The sequence below is a fragment of the Danio aesculapii genome, chromosome 4 (assembly GCF_903798145.1).
Source record: "Danio aesculapii chromosome 4, fDanAes4.1, whole genome shotgun sequence".
Classification (NCBI taxonomy): Eukaryota; Metazoa; Chordata; class Actinopteri; order Cypriniformes; family Danionidae; genus Danio; species Danio aesculapii.
The window spans coordinates 56,113,129-56,126,347 of NC_079438.1; the positions used below are offsets into that span (position 1 = coordinate 56,113,129).

The window sequence follows — 13,219 nt, forward strand, 5'->3', positions numbered from 1 at the left end:
TAGGATCAGATCATCTGCTAAATGACTAGATGTAAATGTAAACCCATATGCTTAATCTTGGAAATAAGCCACATATCAAAATAGCACCTGCTCACTTTATTGACTATATAAAATGGATCTTTTAAGCTTAAGCAAGCTAAATAATAAAAAGACATGACAACATTTGAAGAGTGGGCTCAGTGAAGCAGCTAGCCTCTCAAACGTAAAACACAACACTTCTGGTCATGCTGGTTTGGGTAAAATTGCCAAACATAATGAGTTTTGGCTTACTGTAATGTTACTGGGATTTAACTACAGCGGTTCAAACTGTAGTTTTGCTAAATGACTAAAGATTTATCAGTATAATGGTGAAAAAAAACTTACATTTCTAGTCAAACTATCCTTCTGCAATCTTATACCAAAAACGGAAAAAAGAAAAGAATTAATAGCTAAAACTGTGGGAGAGTGCTGCTATTATCCCAGCAGGTGCACAATATCATAAGACGTTAATATTAGGTTTTATTTAGGTCATGACGTCCGGTGACCAAAACTCAATATCTAGCCAGCGTCTAAGGACATTGTTATTTTGATGTTCAATAATGACGCCAAATTACGTTGATATTTGGTTGATTTTAGTTGATATTTGGTTGGTTTTGAGAAGTGACCAAAATCCAACATCTGATAGATGTCACAGTGGTAACGTCCACACAACGTCAAGGTGTAACAGGATTAGACGTTGATATTTGGTTGATTTTAGGTTGTTTTGAGAAGTGACCAAAATCCAACATCTGATAGATGTCATAGTGGTAACGTCCACACAACGTCAAGATGTAACAGGATTAGACGTTGATATTTGGTAGATTTTAGGTTGTTTTGGAAAATGACCAAAATCCAACATCTGATAGATGTCACAGTGGTAACGTCCACACAACGTCAGGGTATAACAGGATTAGACGTTGATATTTGGTTGATTTTTTAGGTTGGATGTTGGACATTGACATCGGCCTGACGTTGGGTTCTGATGTCAACTCGATTTTCATTTTCAAACAAAATCTAAAGTCCCCATGATGTTGGGGTACATTGGGGTACAACGTCAATATGATGTCTTGTTGACACCCTGTGCCTGCAGGGATGTAATTATATTGTACTGCAATATGGAGCAATTAAGTGTTGATGTTAAATCAAAAGTAATTTACAGAATATTGGAAAATGAAATGATTTAATGACAATAATCTTGTATGGTTACAACTGAATTAGCTACAAAATCACTGTATAAAATGATAAAGCATGAAATGATAAAAAACGTGATAGTATCTGTAGCTTAAATTAAATTAAATTAAGCTTAAATGTAAAATAATGTTCCCTGAGAGAGAGGGAGAGACGGGGAGGGAGAGAGAGACAAAGAGAAGGCCTCAAAAAGAGGCTGATAGTAGTAGAGTCAGAGAAGATAGACTTCAGATGAGGAGAGGAGCAGAGCAAGAAAAGAGCTAGAGCAAAGTTTACCACCTATTTTGTATCTTTCTTGACCATGTGACCAAATACTGAGACATAAAAACTGACCAATCAACATGTGATCACATCGTAAAACCCCCAAAGTTCACACACATCTTAACCAGGCCTTGATCATATCAGTATCTGCCTTTGAAATCTGTATGGACCTTCTTGGTAAAAAAGGGTGTGCCCACACTAGGTACAGTTGCTATGAAGCGTCGTCCCCTCTCCCTCTCGGCCTGCACTCACACTGCATTTTGCCTTCCGAGTCAGAGCACACTTATGTCCTCGATGATGCGACAGTTCAGTTTAACAAGAAGAGAGGCGCTCTCGCTCAGCACAGTGGACATTGTTTTAGTTATATTGTTTTGTATTAATTTAGGTCGTTTGATATGCAGTGTCACACAGTCAAATATTTTGCAGAAAAGATCCACCACTTTTGACCCTCATAAATTATCATTAAAGTCCTCGTGCTGCAGGTATTAGGAGGTTTGCTGAAGGTACAGCTGTCGTGCGGTGAGGGATTTGCATCTTTAATAAACTACGACAGTTTACATTCATTGAAAAGTAAGAATGAATAATAAATACATATGAAACAGTCCCTTAAAAGTGATGTCGCATCTTTCGTTTCGGGCTGAGGTGCGCTTTGCACTCACACTACAAGCATACTGCACCAAAGCCCAACCAAACCACGCTCTGGCATGCCTCCTCCAACTGGGCCAGGGTTGGCCAATTGAACTATGCCTGAGCTCGGTTTGGAACACTGACACTTGTCAAACGAACTGGGAAATACATCACAATTCGCATAGCATATAAATAAATGGGTAAGATAATTTACATTCCTACATTACTTTGAGGAGAAAAAAATAATTAAAACCATACAAGAATGTTGCTGTTTACTAAGTTAATTGTTGCAACTGGGATAGAAACATGAAACAATAATTTAGGGAATTCACTCTCATATTCAAATCAACTTTTTAATCCTTTTAAAATATTTTTAGAGAGTTTTTTTAATCTTTTTTAGCATTTAGAATCTTAGTTATGTCAATGTTAATGAAACATTCCATTTATTCATTTTGATGAGAATTACTTTTGAATGTTTTCTGAACATTGCATGAACGGTGTTTCTGTGCTGGCAACCTGAAAACATGTATGAACAGCTAAAGAAACTTATAAGATTCCTCAGACTCCTAGGATGTCTGAAAGCCTGTATGCAAGATTTGTTTGTGAAGATCTCACGTCTGTTTTGCTGGAAAAATCAGAAGGATGTGATGCTTACACTCATGAGAGCCTCAAATATACTTTATAATCAAACTATCCTAACTGTGGTTTTAATGAGCTCATCTGTTCAGATCATTTCAACATATTTCCATCACGCTGATCAGATTCCTTTTGAACTGTTTTCTTATGTATCTCGTGTTATCTTTGAAAGGAAAGAGCATAGCACATATTTATTCATTTAAACATTGCTCTCAATATGAAGGATGTCTGGATGTTTGTTATTAGTTTATAAGGTTTTTCTTTCAACTTCCTTGTACTTGTAGACAAACTGAACAGATCTTCTCCATGTTTATGTCATGTAATGTAGTCGCATATAGTTTATTTTACATCACGAATACCAATTTGCTAAAATAAATGCAATTCTCTGAATGGCCACTAGTGTCACTAATGACAATTCCAACAAATTTGAATGAAATTTTAATATTTTCTACGAGTATGTCATGTTATTTACTCCAATACAGTCTATTTTACATTATGAGTGCAGGAATGCGAATACATGCTAAATAATAAAATGCAATTCCCTGAATAGCCACCGGTGTCACTAATAAATAAACTTGAATGAAATCTTGAAATATTCTCGATGAGTATGTCATGTAATTTAATCCCATACAGTCTATTTTACGTTAAAAGTGCACGAATGCAAATTCGCAGCAAAAAAAATGCAATTCCCTGAATGGCCACAGATGTCGCCAACAACAATTCCAATCAACTTTAATGAAATCATGAAATATTCTCTATGAGTATGTCATGTCATTTAATTCCATACAGTCTATTGTACGTTACGAGTGAAGAAATGCGAATACATGCTAAAAAATGTAATTCCACAAATGGCCACCGGTGTCGCTAATGACAATACATTTGAATGAAATCTTGAAATATTCTCCATCAGTATGTCATGTAATTTAATCACATACAGTCTATATCATGTTACGACTGCACAAACGTGAATACACGAAAAAAAAAAAAAAGTAATGTAATTCCCTGAATGGCCAGCAGTGTTGCTAATAACAATTGCAATAAACTTGAATGAAATGTAAATATTTTCTATCATTATGTCATGTAATTTAATCACATACAGTCTATTTTACCTTACGAGTGCACGAATGAGAATACATTAAAAATAATAAAATGCAATTCCCTGAATGAACACCGGTGTCACTAATAGCAAGTCCAACAAATTTGAATGAAATCTTGAAATATTATCTGTATGAGTATGTCATGTAATTTAATCACATCGGTCTATTTTTTACGTTACGAGTGCAGGAATGCGAATACATGCCAAAAAAATGCAATTCCACAAATGGCCACCAGTGTCACTAATAAGCAATAAATTTGAATGAAATCTTGAAGTATTCTCCATCTGTATGTCATGTAATTTAATCACATACAGTCTATATCACGTTACGACTGCACAAACGCGAATACACAATAAAAAATAAAAGTAAATGCAATTCCCTGAATGACCACCAGTGTTGCTAATAACAATTACAATAAACTTGAATGAAATCTTGAAATATTCTCTATGAGTATATCATGTCATTTAATCCCATACAGTCTATTTTACGTTGCAAGTGCACGAATGCGAATTCGCTTTATCAAAAAAAGCAATTCTCTGAATGGCCATCAGTGTCGTTAATAACAACTCAAATAAATTTGAATGAAATTTAAATATTTCCTATGAGTATGTCGTGTAATTAAATCCCATACAGTCTATTTTACGTTACGACTACATAAATGTGTACGCACACCAAAAAAATAAATAAATGCAATTACCTGAATGGCCACCGGTGTCACTAATAACAATTCCAATCAACTTGATTGAAATCATAGAATATTCTCTATGATTATGTCGTAATTTAATCATATACAGTCAGACGTTACGACTGCATGAATGCGAATACACTCCAAAAAATAAAAATGAATGCAAGTCCCTGAATGGCCACCGGTGTCACTAATAACGAATACATTTTAATTGAATACAAAAACCATGCTCAACCATTATCCACAACCCTTCCAGACTGCAAATCAGAGCAAAAATCATTCAAGTTGATTCTCAAGCACTCTATAACCAAGTAACCAATACTGGCTTAGTATCTAAAAACAGCGCTTGTTTCTTGAAGTGTGTGATTGGTTTAAAAGCATCAACGCATCAAGCCATTAATAAAAAAGCAGTCCTACCCATTTCCCTGGAGATCTGCACAAACGCTTCCACGCCACTTTCTCCATAGTTTCCTTCAGAAGCCAGTGTGGAGACGTAGTTCCAGCCCATCGCCGTCACTATATCCAGCATGGCCTGAGCCTGGTATGAATCCGGTGGAACGACGCGTGAAAAGAAGTCGTAGCGGGTGTTATCGCTGAGCTCCGGAGCGGTGGATGCGTAGCTGATCTGAGGAATCTGCAGACGAAAGATGAAATGCTTGTCAGAAATCACAGTGGGGGAAAGAGAGAAATTAATTTTGGGATCTAGTGTTAGGATGTCTTCATTTAGCTGAATATTGCATGCAACGTTGCATTTATTTATGTACGTTCAGCTAGATTACTCAACAGTTTCTTTCCACAAGCTGTTAGAGCCCTCAGCTCCAATCATCTTACCAAAATATTATCCACAATCCCAGCTCCCAAAAACCAGGATCCCTTCCCCATTACACCACACGAAAACCTCAAAACATTATGCAAGTCTGAGCGTGCCTCAAACAGGTGAGAGGGCTTGACAAACCGCCTGTAGAAAACACACTCTTTCTTCTCTCTGACACTTTTATGTTACATTTGCACTAGTTTTGCACATTTGCACCAGACACTTTCTTACAATCACTCAATATCTCTATAAAAAAAACATTGTGTATTTATAAGTGTGCCTCATACATGTGAGTGGGCTTGACAAACCACCTGTAGAAACACTCTTCTCATATGCATCAGACACTTTACTTAAACTCCACTTTACAAGGAAGGACTCAATAAGGAAAACAATGTTTACTTGTGACTGTACAATACGATCATGTTGCACTACTTGTTTTCTTTAAACTTAAAGATCTCTCGTGCACAATATTTTGCACGATATTGTAATGTCCACACAGAATATTGTTATGTCCACTCATGTAGCGGAATCACAATAAGTAGAATGAAGTATTTTACAGCTCTGTTTATGGAGCATCATGTTGATGATCCTGATGATCGTCTTTCACACAGGTTCACTGATGCCTTTACTTTGATTTTTTATTTTATTTTATTTTTTCACTTTACCTTCACTTCTACACGTAACTTTTTGTTTTATTTTGTTAATTTAATTTAATTCAATTTTAACTTTATTTTTCATTTTACCTTCCCTTACCTTACTTTACATTACTTCACTTTACTTAACTCTACGTTTTATTTTGCTTTATTTTATTTATTTATTTTAATTAATTTAATTTAATTTATTATAATTTCTTTAAATTTTGTTTTATTTAATTTTATTTTACTTTTCATGTTACCCTACCTTACTTCTACACACTTTACTTTTTGTTCTATTTTGTTAATTTAATTTAATTTAATTTAATTTAATTTAATTTAATTTAATTTAATTTAATTTAATTTAATTTAATTTAAATTTTATTTATTTTATTTTATTTTATTTTATTTTATTTTATTTTATTTTATTTTTTCACTTTACCTTCACTTCTACACCTAACTTTTTGTTTTATTTTGTTAATTTAATTTAATTCAATTTTAACTTTATTTTTCATTTTACCTTCCCTTACCTTACTTTACATTACTTCACTTTACTTAACTCTACGTTTTATTTTGCTTTATTTTATTTATTTATTTATTTTAATTAATTTAATTTAATTTAATATTATTTATTTTAATTTTGTTTTATTTAATTTTATTTTATTTTTCATGTTACCCTACCTTACTTCACTTCTACACACTTTACTTTTTGTTCTATTTTGTTAATTTAATTTAATTTAATTTAATTTAATTTAATTTAATTTAATTTAATTTAATTTAATTTAATTTAATTTAATTTAATTTAATTTAATTTAATTTAATTTTCATTTTACCTTCCTTTCCCTTCCCTTACCTTACTTTACATTAATTCACTTTACTTAAATTTTGCATTATTTTATTTATTTATTTAAATTTATTTAATTTGCATGTTTTATTTCATTTTTACTTAATTTTTTTACTTCACTTCACTTACTTTACATTTCTTTTTTGATTTTGTCCAAACTTACAGTATCTGAACTGAACTTATCATGACCAACAACATATCATACATAATTTCCAACACACAAACTGAGCTGAAAGGCAATTAAAATATAAAACGAGAGAGAGAGAAAATATCTGTTGGTTAACTTTCATCCAGGGTCTTGCCTTAAGTAAATCAATGATGTAGAATGAAGTATTTTACAGCTCTTTTTATGGAGCATCATGATTGTCCTTCACACACAGGTTCTCTGATGCTCTCTCAGTTTAAATGTTTCTTTATTTATGTCTTGAAGAGCTCAGTGCAGGTGATTGTGTTGTGTTTTGCCATCGGGGATGTTTGGATTGAAGAGTGTTTGTGTAGCTGAACGTGAGGTGAATCTTAAACACTTGAGTGATAAAACACTTGAGAAAGATTGAGCTAAGAACATCTTTAACCTCTTCTTTACAGTCAACCTGTCTGTCAAATCCTCACGCCACACTCACTACATTACCCATGACTCACAAAGGCAAACTGGCCTCCCGCTCACTAAAACTGATGAGAGTTTGATGGTAGCAATAGTGTTGTTTTAGTATTGTTACTATATTTTTAGTTCGATTTCTCTTGTGTGTGTGCGCGCGTGTGTGTGTGTGTGTGTGTCTGTGTGTGTGTGTGTGTGTGTGTGTGTGTGTGTGTGTGTGTGTGTGTTTTATATAAATAAATGTTTAAGTTAGGCGGCACAGTGGCGCAGTGTTTAGCACTGTCATCTCACAGCAAGAAGGTCTCTGGTTTGAGTCTCAGCTGGGTCAGCATTTCTGTGTGCTATGGGTGCTCTGGTTTCCCCTGCAGTCCAAATACATGCACTATATGTGAATTGGATGAACTAAATTGGCAGTAGTGTACGAGTGTGTGAATGTGAGTGTGTATGGGTGTTTCCCAGTACCGGGTTGTAGCTGTAAGGGCATTCCCTGTGTAAAACATATGCTGGATAAGTTGGCAGTTTATTCTGATTCCTGATAAATAAGGGACTCAGCCGAAGAAAAATAAATAAATGAATGTTTGAGTTAATAGTTTAGATTGTTCATATTTTTTCATTGTAATAATTTTTTTTATGTTTTACTTTTTTATTTAGGTTTATTTTACTGTACTTTAATTTAATGTACTTCTTTAACTTTTTTTCAATTCAACTTTAATTGACTGTACTTTACTTTTACTTTTATTTTTATTGTATTATTTAGTTTAACTTTACACTTGAGTTTAGTTTTTAATATTTATTTGTTCATATTTTTAATTGTAATTTAATTATTTTATAGATTTATTGATTTATTTTTACTATTTTACTGCACAAAAAAAGTTTAGTTTAGTATTTAATTACATAAGTAATTGATTAACGTCACGATCACACAATGAAGGTTAGGATGGTTATCTCTTTTCATCAATTTATTCAAAACAATGTGGAAAGTTCAATGCAATAAGCAGGTAAGTGATATTCTTGGATGGAGAGCAGACTTGTTACCAGTTCACAATGTAAACAAGGCTCTTCATGCAACCACCAGAGTATAAATTCACTTCCCTTAATCACAGCTTGTGCGTCCACAGATTTAGGAGAAACGTCCATAGGAGAAGGGAAACATCCACGGAAGAAGGCGAACCAGGGAGGAGGTAAGGTAACCATCTGATATGGATTCCAGCTGATGAACGGCTGGAATCGAGGAGGCTTTATGGGTGACGGTGATTGCTGGTGCAGGTGTGTCTTATTAGAATTCAGGTGAGAGTGCTCGATGATTGGCGCTGAGGGAACGAGATGGTGAGGGAGACTGGTGACTGGAGCAGCAGGAACGAGCCGGGTATGTGACAATTAAATTGTTAATTTGTTCGTATTTTTAATTGTAATTTAATTTTTTTATTAATTAATTAATTTATTTTACTTCACTTGAGTTAAGGGGTTTAGTTTTTTGTATTTAACTGTATAAGCAATTGATTGAGATAATAGTTTAGCTTGTTAATATTTTTTTTTTGTAATTAATGCATTTTACTTTAATTTATTTTATTATAATTAACTATAATTTAGTTGTTTTGTCGATTTTGTTATTATGCCTTTATAGTATTTAGTCTCTTTATTATATAGTAGTAGTTTATAGTTTTTGTTAAAATTTTAAAATCGATTTTCCGCTTTTATTTATTTATTTATTTATTTATTTATTTATTTATTTATTTATTTATTTATTTATTTATTTATTTATTTATTTATTTATTTATTTTTGTTTTCACTTTAATTTTGTTTTAACTTAATTTTTTTAAACACAAGAACTGTCACTACAAAGATTAAAGTGAACTTTTGCAAGGTTTGCTCACCTAAAAAGGTAAACCGTAATGCAAAGCAAACTTTCATTAAGTATAGCAATCGTGGCTCATGAATACTTCATGAGGAAAGGCTACGCAAATAAAACAACACCCCAGAGGCCCAGATACATAAAAGCAGGAGAAATAACTCCTCTTTTATTGCATAACACTTTAAAAATAAACAAATATTGCTTTCTGGGAGAAAAGAGGCATATTTTGAGTATAAAGTTATGATCTCATATCAAAGCATCAAAGATATTTTGTTTATTGTGAAATGAACACACTGTATTTTCAGCTGATTAACTGAAGCAGAATGAACACCACCATCACTCAGTAATATAATAAAAAGTCACACAGAACTACAAGATCATACAAATGGGTTCTGTTTGACATGAAAATACAGTATACTAGCTAGTAAAACAAAATACATTCTACATACATTTTTACTTTATTTGTTTGTTTTATATTTTAATTCTATATTTTGGGAAAATGATTAGACCTCCAATGGATTTATTTATTTATTTATTTATTTATTTATTTATTTATTTATTTATTTATTTATTTATTTATTTATTTGTTTGTTTGTTTGTTTGTTTGTTTGTTTGTTTGTTTGTTTGTTTGTTTGTTTGTTTTGTATGCACTTATTTATTTATTCTTTTTTTGTGATTAGCCCTCCTGTTAAATTATGTATTGCATAAAAAAATTAATAAATAAATAAATATACATACATTTCAGAGGAGGGCTGATTTTTTTTTATAATTATAATTATAATTATATATATATATATATATATATATATATATATATATATATATATATATTTATATATTTATGTATTGTGTATTGTTTTAGCATGTTCACTTGATCATGTACAGTTAAAGTCAGAATTAGCCCTTTCTTTTTTAAATATTTCTCAAATAATGTTGAACAGAGCAAGGAAATTTTCACAGTATGTCTGATAATATTTTTTCTTCTGGAGAAAGTTTTATTTGTTTCATTTCGGCTAGAATAAAACTAGTTTTTGATTTTTTTAAACATATTTTAAGGTCAATATTATTAGCCCACTTAAGCAGTATTTTTTTTTCAATTGTCCACAGAAGTGAACTTTAAGCTGAATACTAGTATCTTGAAAAATATTTTGTAAAATATGTACTGTCATCATGGCTGTAAGACACGGTTCTGGACAACGGAGTGGGCATCCAAATGCAGAGTCTTTATTTAGACAGAGAATGGTCAGGCAGGCAATGGTCAAACACAGGAGCAAACAGCATCATAAAGGGCAATCCAAAGGAGTAGTCAAAAGCAGGCAAGAGATCGGGTCAGGTGGCTAACATCAAAAATCATAAACAAGGCGAGGATCAGGAACAAGGCACGGAAAAGTTTGCAATCAGTCAGGATCAGGAACTGGTGTGTGTGTGTGGTGCATGTTGGGAGTTGTAGTTCATTTAGTGGCGGATTTGTAGTTTTCCAGTGATCCGCAGTAGCTAGAACGTTGGTGACTGTAACAATGGCAAAGATAAAATAAATCAGTTATTAGAAATGAGTTATTAAAACTATTATGTTTAGAAACGTGTTGAAAAATATCTTCTCTCCGTTAAACAGAAATGGGGGGGGGGGAATAAACAGAGGGGCTAATAATTCTGGCTTTAACACTATATACTCACAGTAGATTCTACTATATTTCAATATTGCAATAAAGTCAGTGCTTTGCGTTCCTTACTTTATCATAACTTCTAATAGCTCATAATAATATCAGGGCAAAGGATGCAAAGTCGTCCTCTGAGATCAAAAGTGCATATAAGTGTTTGCTTTTTACAGTTAATAAACTCTTAATCCTCAGTAATCCCCTTTCTCTACAGTTCCTCGAGCTATTGCTGCATTTAATTTACCAAACAATTACAAAAGAAACTCTAAACTCAAATCTCCAGCACATTACCGCTCCAGCCGAGGTGTAAACATGGTAGAAAGAGCTAGAAAGAGGACTTCAATATTGAGCTGAATATATATCGAGTGTTTGTGGCTTATGACAGCGGTGGATAAAAACACTTCTATAAAGATCTCAGCATGAGATGTTTTAAAAGAAGATCAGGGCGAATGATCCATGAAAACGGCACAACATTTGAGACATTTGCATGAAAAAATCATGGCCAACGGAGGGACCAAACAGACCCGAGGACATGAGAGATATTATGGAGAAAAGGAGATGTTTGTGGTGAATTATGAGAGCATTTAAAGAAGACCTACTATGCCCCTTTTCACAAGATGTAAAATAAGTCTCTGATGTCCCTAGAGTGTGTAGTGAAGTTTCAGCTCAAAATACCACACAAATAATGTTTTATAACTCTCTTTGATCCTAATTGTGGAGTTTTGGTGACTGTCTCTTTAAATTCAAATGAGATAGTGCCCTTTTCAAAAGTGGGCGGAGCTACAAATGCCTGTGTGTCAGCATAGTGGCAGATTCAAAAGCAAGACTAATATTCTATGCTAATGAGGGAGAGATGGTCACTGATGGGCAGAAACACGTTTACGTAAATATCTAGGATACACATTTAAAAATGATGTGATTTTGTTAAATATTTTGAGATCATGTGATGATAAAATAGGTGCATTAATAGGTGGACAGCATTAATGGACAAACCAGTAGAGCAAGCACATTTTAAAACATCGGAAATGTTGCTTTGGTCTTTCTAAAGATGAAGTTTTTAGTTTTATTCATTCATTCACTTACTTTTCGGCTTAACCCCCTTATTACTCAGGGGTCGCCACAGTGGAATGAATCGCCAACTTATCCAGCATATGTTTCACGCAGCGGATGCCTTTCCAGCTGCAACCCAGTACTGGGAAACATCCATACACACTCATTCACTACGGACAATTTAGCTTACCCAATTCCCAATTCACCTATAGCGCATGCCTTTAGACTCATGGGGGAAACCAGAGCACCTGGAAACCCCCACGAACACCTGGAGAACATGCAGTCTCCACACTGAAATGCCAACTGACCCAACCGGGGCTCGAACCAGCGACCTTCTTGCTGTGAGGCAATTGTGCTACCCACTGCTGCCCATTAATATTATTATCATTACCTCTAGAACTGTCTTGAACATCTCACACCTCCAAAAGCAACCGCATTGCATTCATTTCCTTTCATCGTCAACTGACTTATCCCAAAGTTAAATAAATAGACTGTTAAAGGCATTATTCATTTACTATGATCACATAAACTGAGCCAAATTATGTTTACTTTAATGAAAACCAGCCTAAAACTCTCTCCTTACTAGAAATACAAAGTTCTAAACAAATTAAGTATTAAAAAGCTTGGTTTTATTTCCTTTTTTTATTTTAGCTAGTTGATAACTCCACATTATTTTTATTAAATGCATGTTCTGACATCATTGAATTTAAAATATTGCTTCTTACATATAAAGCTTTAAATAATCTAGCTCCTGTTTATCTAACCAATCTTCTGTCTCGCTACAATCCAACTCGCTCTTTAAGATCTCAAAACTCAGGGCTTCTGGTAGTACCTAGAATAGCAAAGTCGAGTAAAGGAGGTCGAGCCTTCTCATTTATAGCTCCTAAACTCTGGAATAGCCTTCCTGATAACGTCCGAGGCTCAGACACACTCTCCCAATTCAAAACTAGATTAAAGACCTATCTGTTCAGTAAAGCATACACTTAGTGCACCACTTAGGGGGCTTCCACACAGGTTATGCATCTTGCTGATATACACTGTGAACATCAGCTACGCTAATTATTTTCTTTATTCTCCATTTCCACCTGGGGATACTCTTCCCGAGGCCCCCAGACTATGCAGAGTCACTGATTCGATCCAAGACCAACGACGAGATGATCCCAAGGTTTCCATATCCTGGACCTGGCCGAATCCTGAACAACTACTGCGATGGTCATGGAAGAGTGGAGAACATGAGACTGTTTCCTATGACGCTCCAGAGACAG

The 13,219-nt window shown here is 33.7% G+C and overlaps 1 protein-coding gene across 2 annotated transcripts in view; it reads right to left on the reverse strand.

Moving 5' to 3' along the window:
- The window catches only part of grm8a (glutamate receptor, metabotropic 8a), a 317,146-nt gene that overhangs the window by 195,112 nt on the left and 108,815 nt on the right, over positions 1–13,219 (reverse strand). For both annotated transcript variants that reach the window (XM_056456168.1, XM_056456169.1), the window contains exon 3: positions 4,930–5,146. In XM_056456168.1, the coding sequence (XP_056312143.1) occupies positions 4,930–5,146 (217 nt within the window). The remainder of the gene's footprint in view (positions 1–4,929; positions 5,147–13,219) is intronic.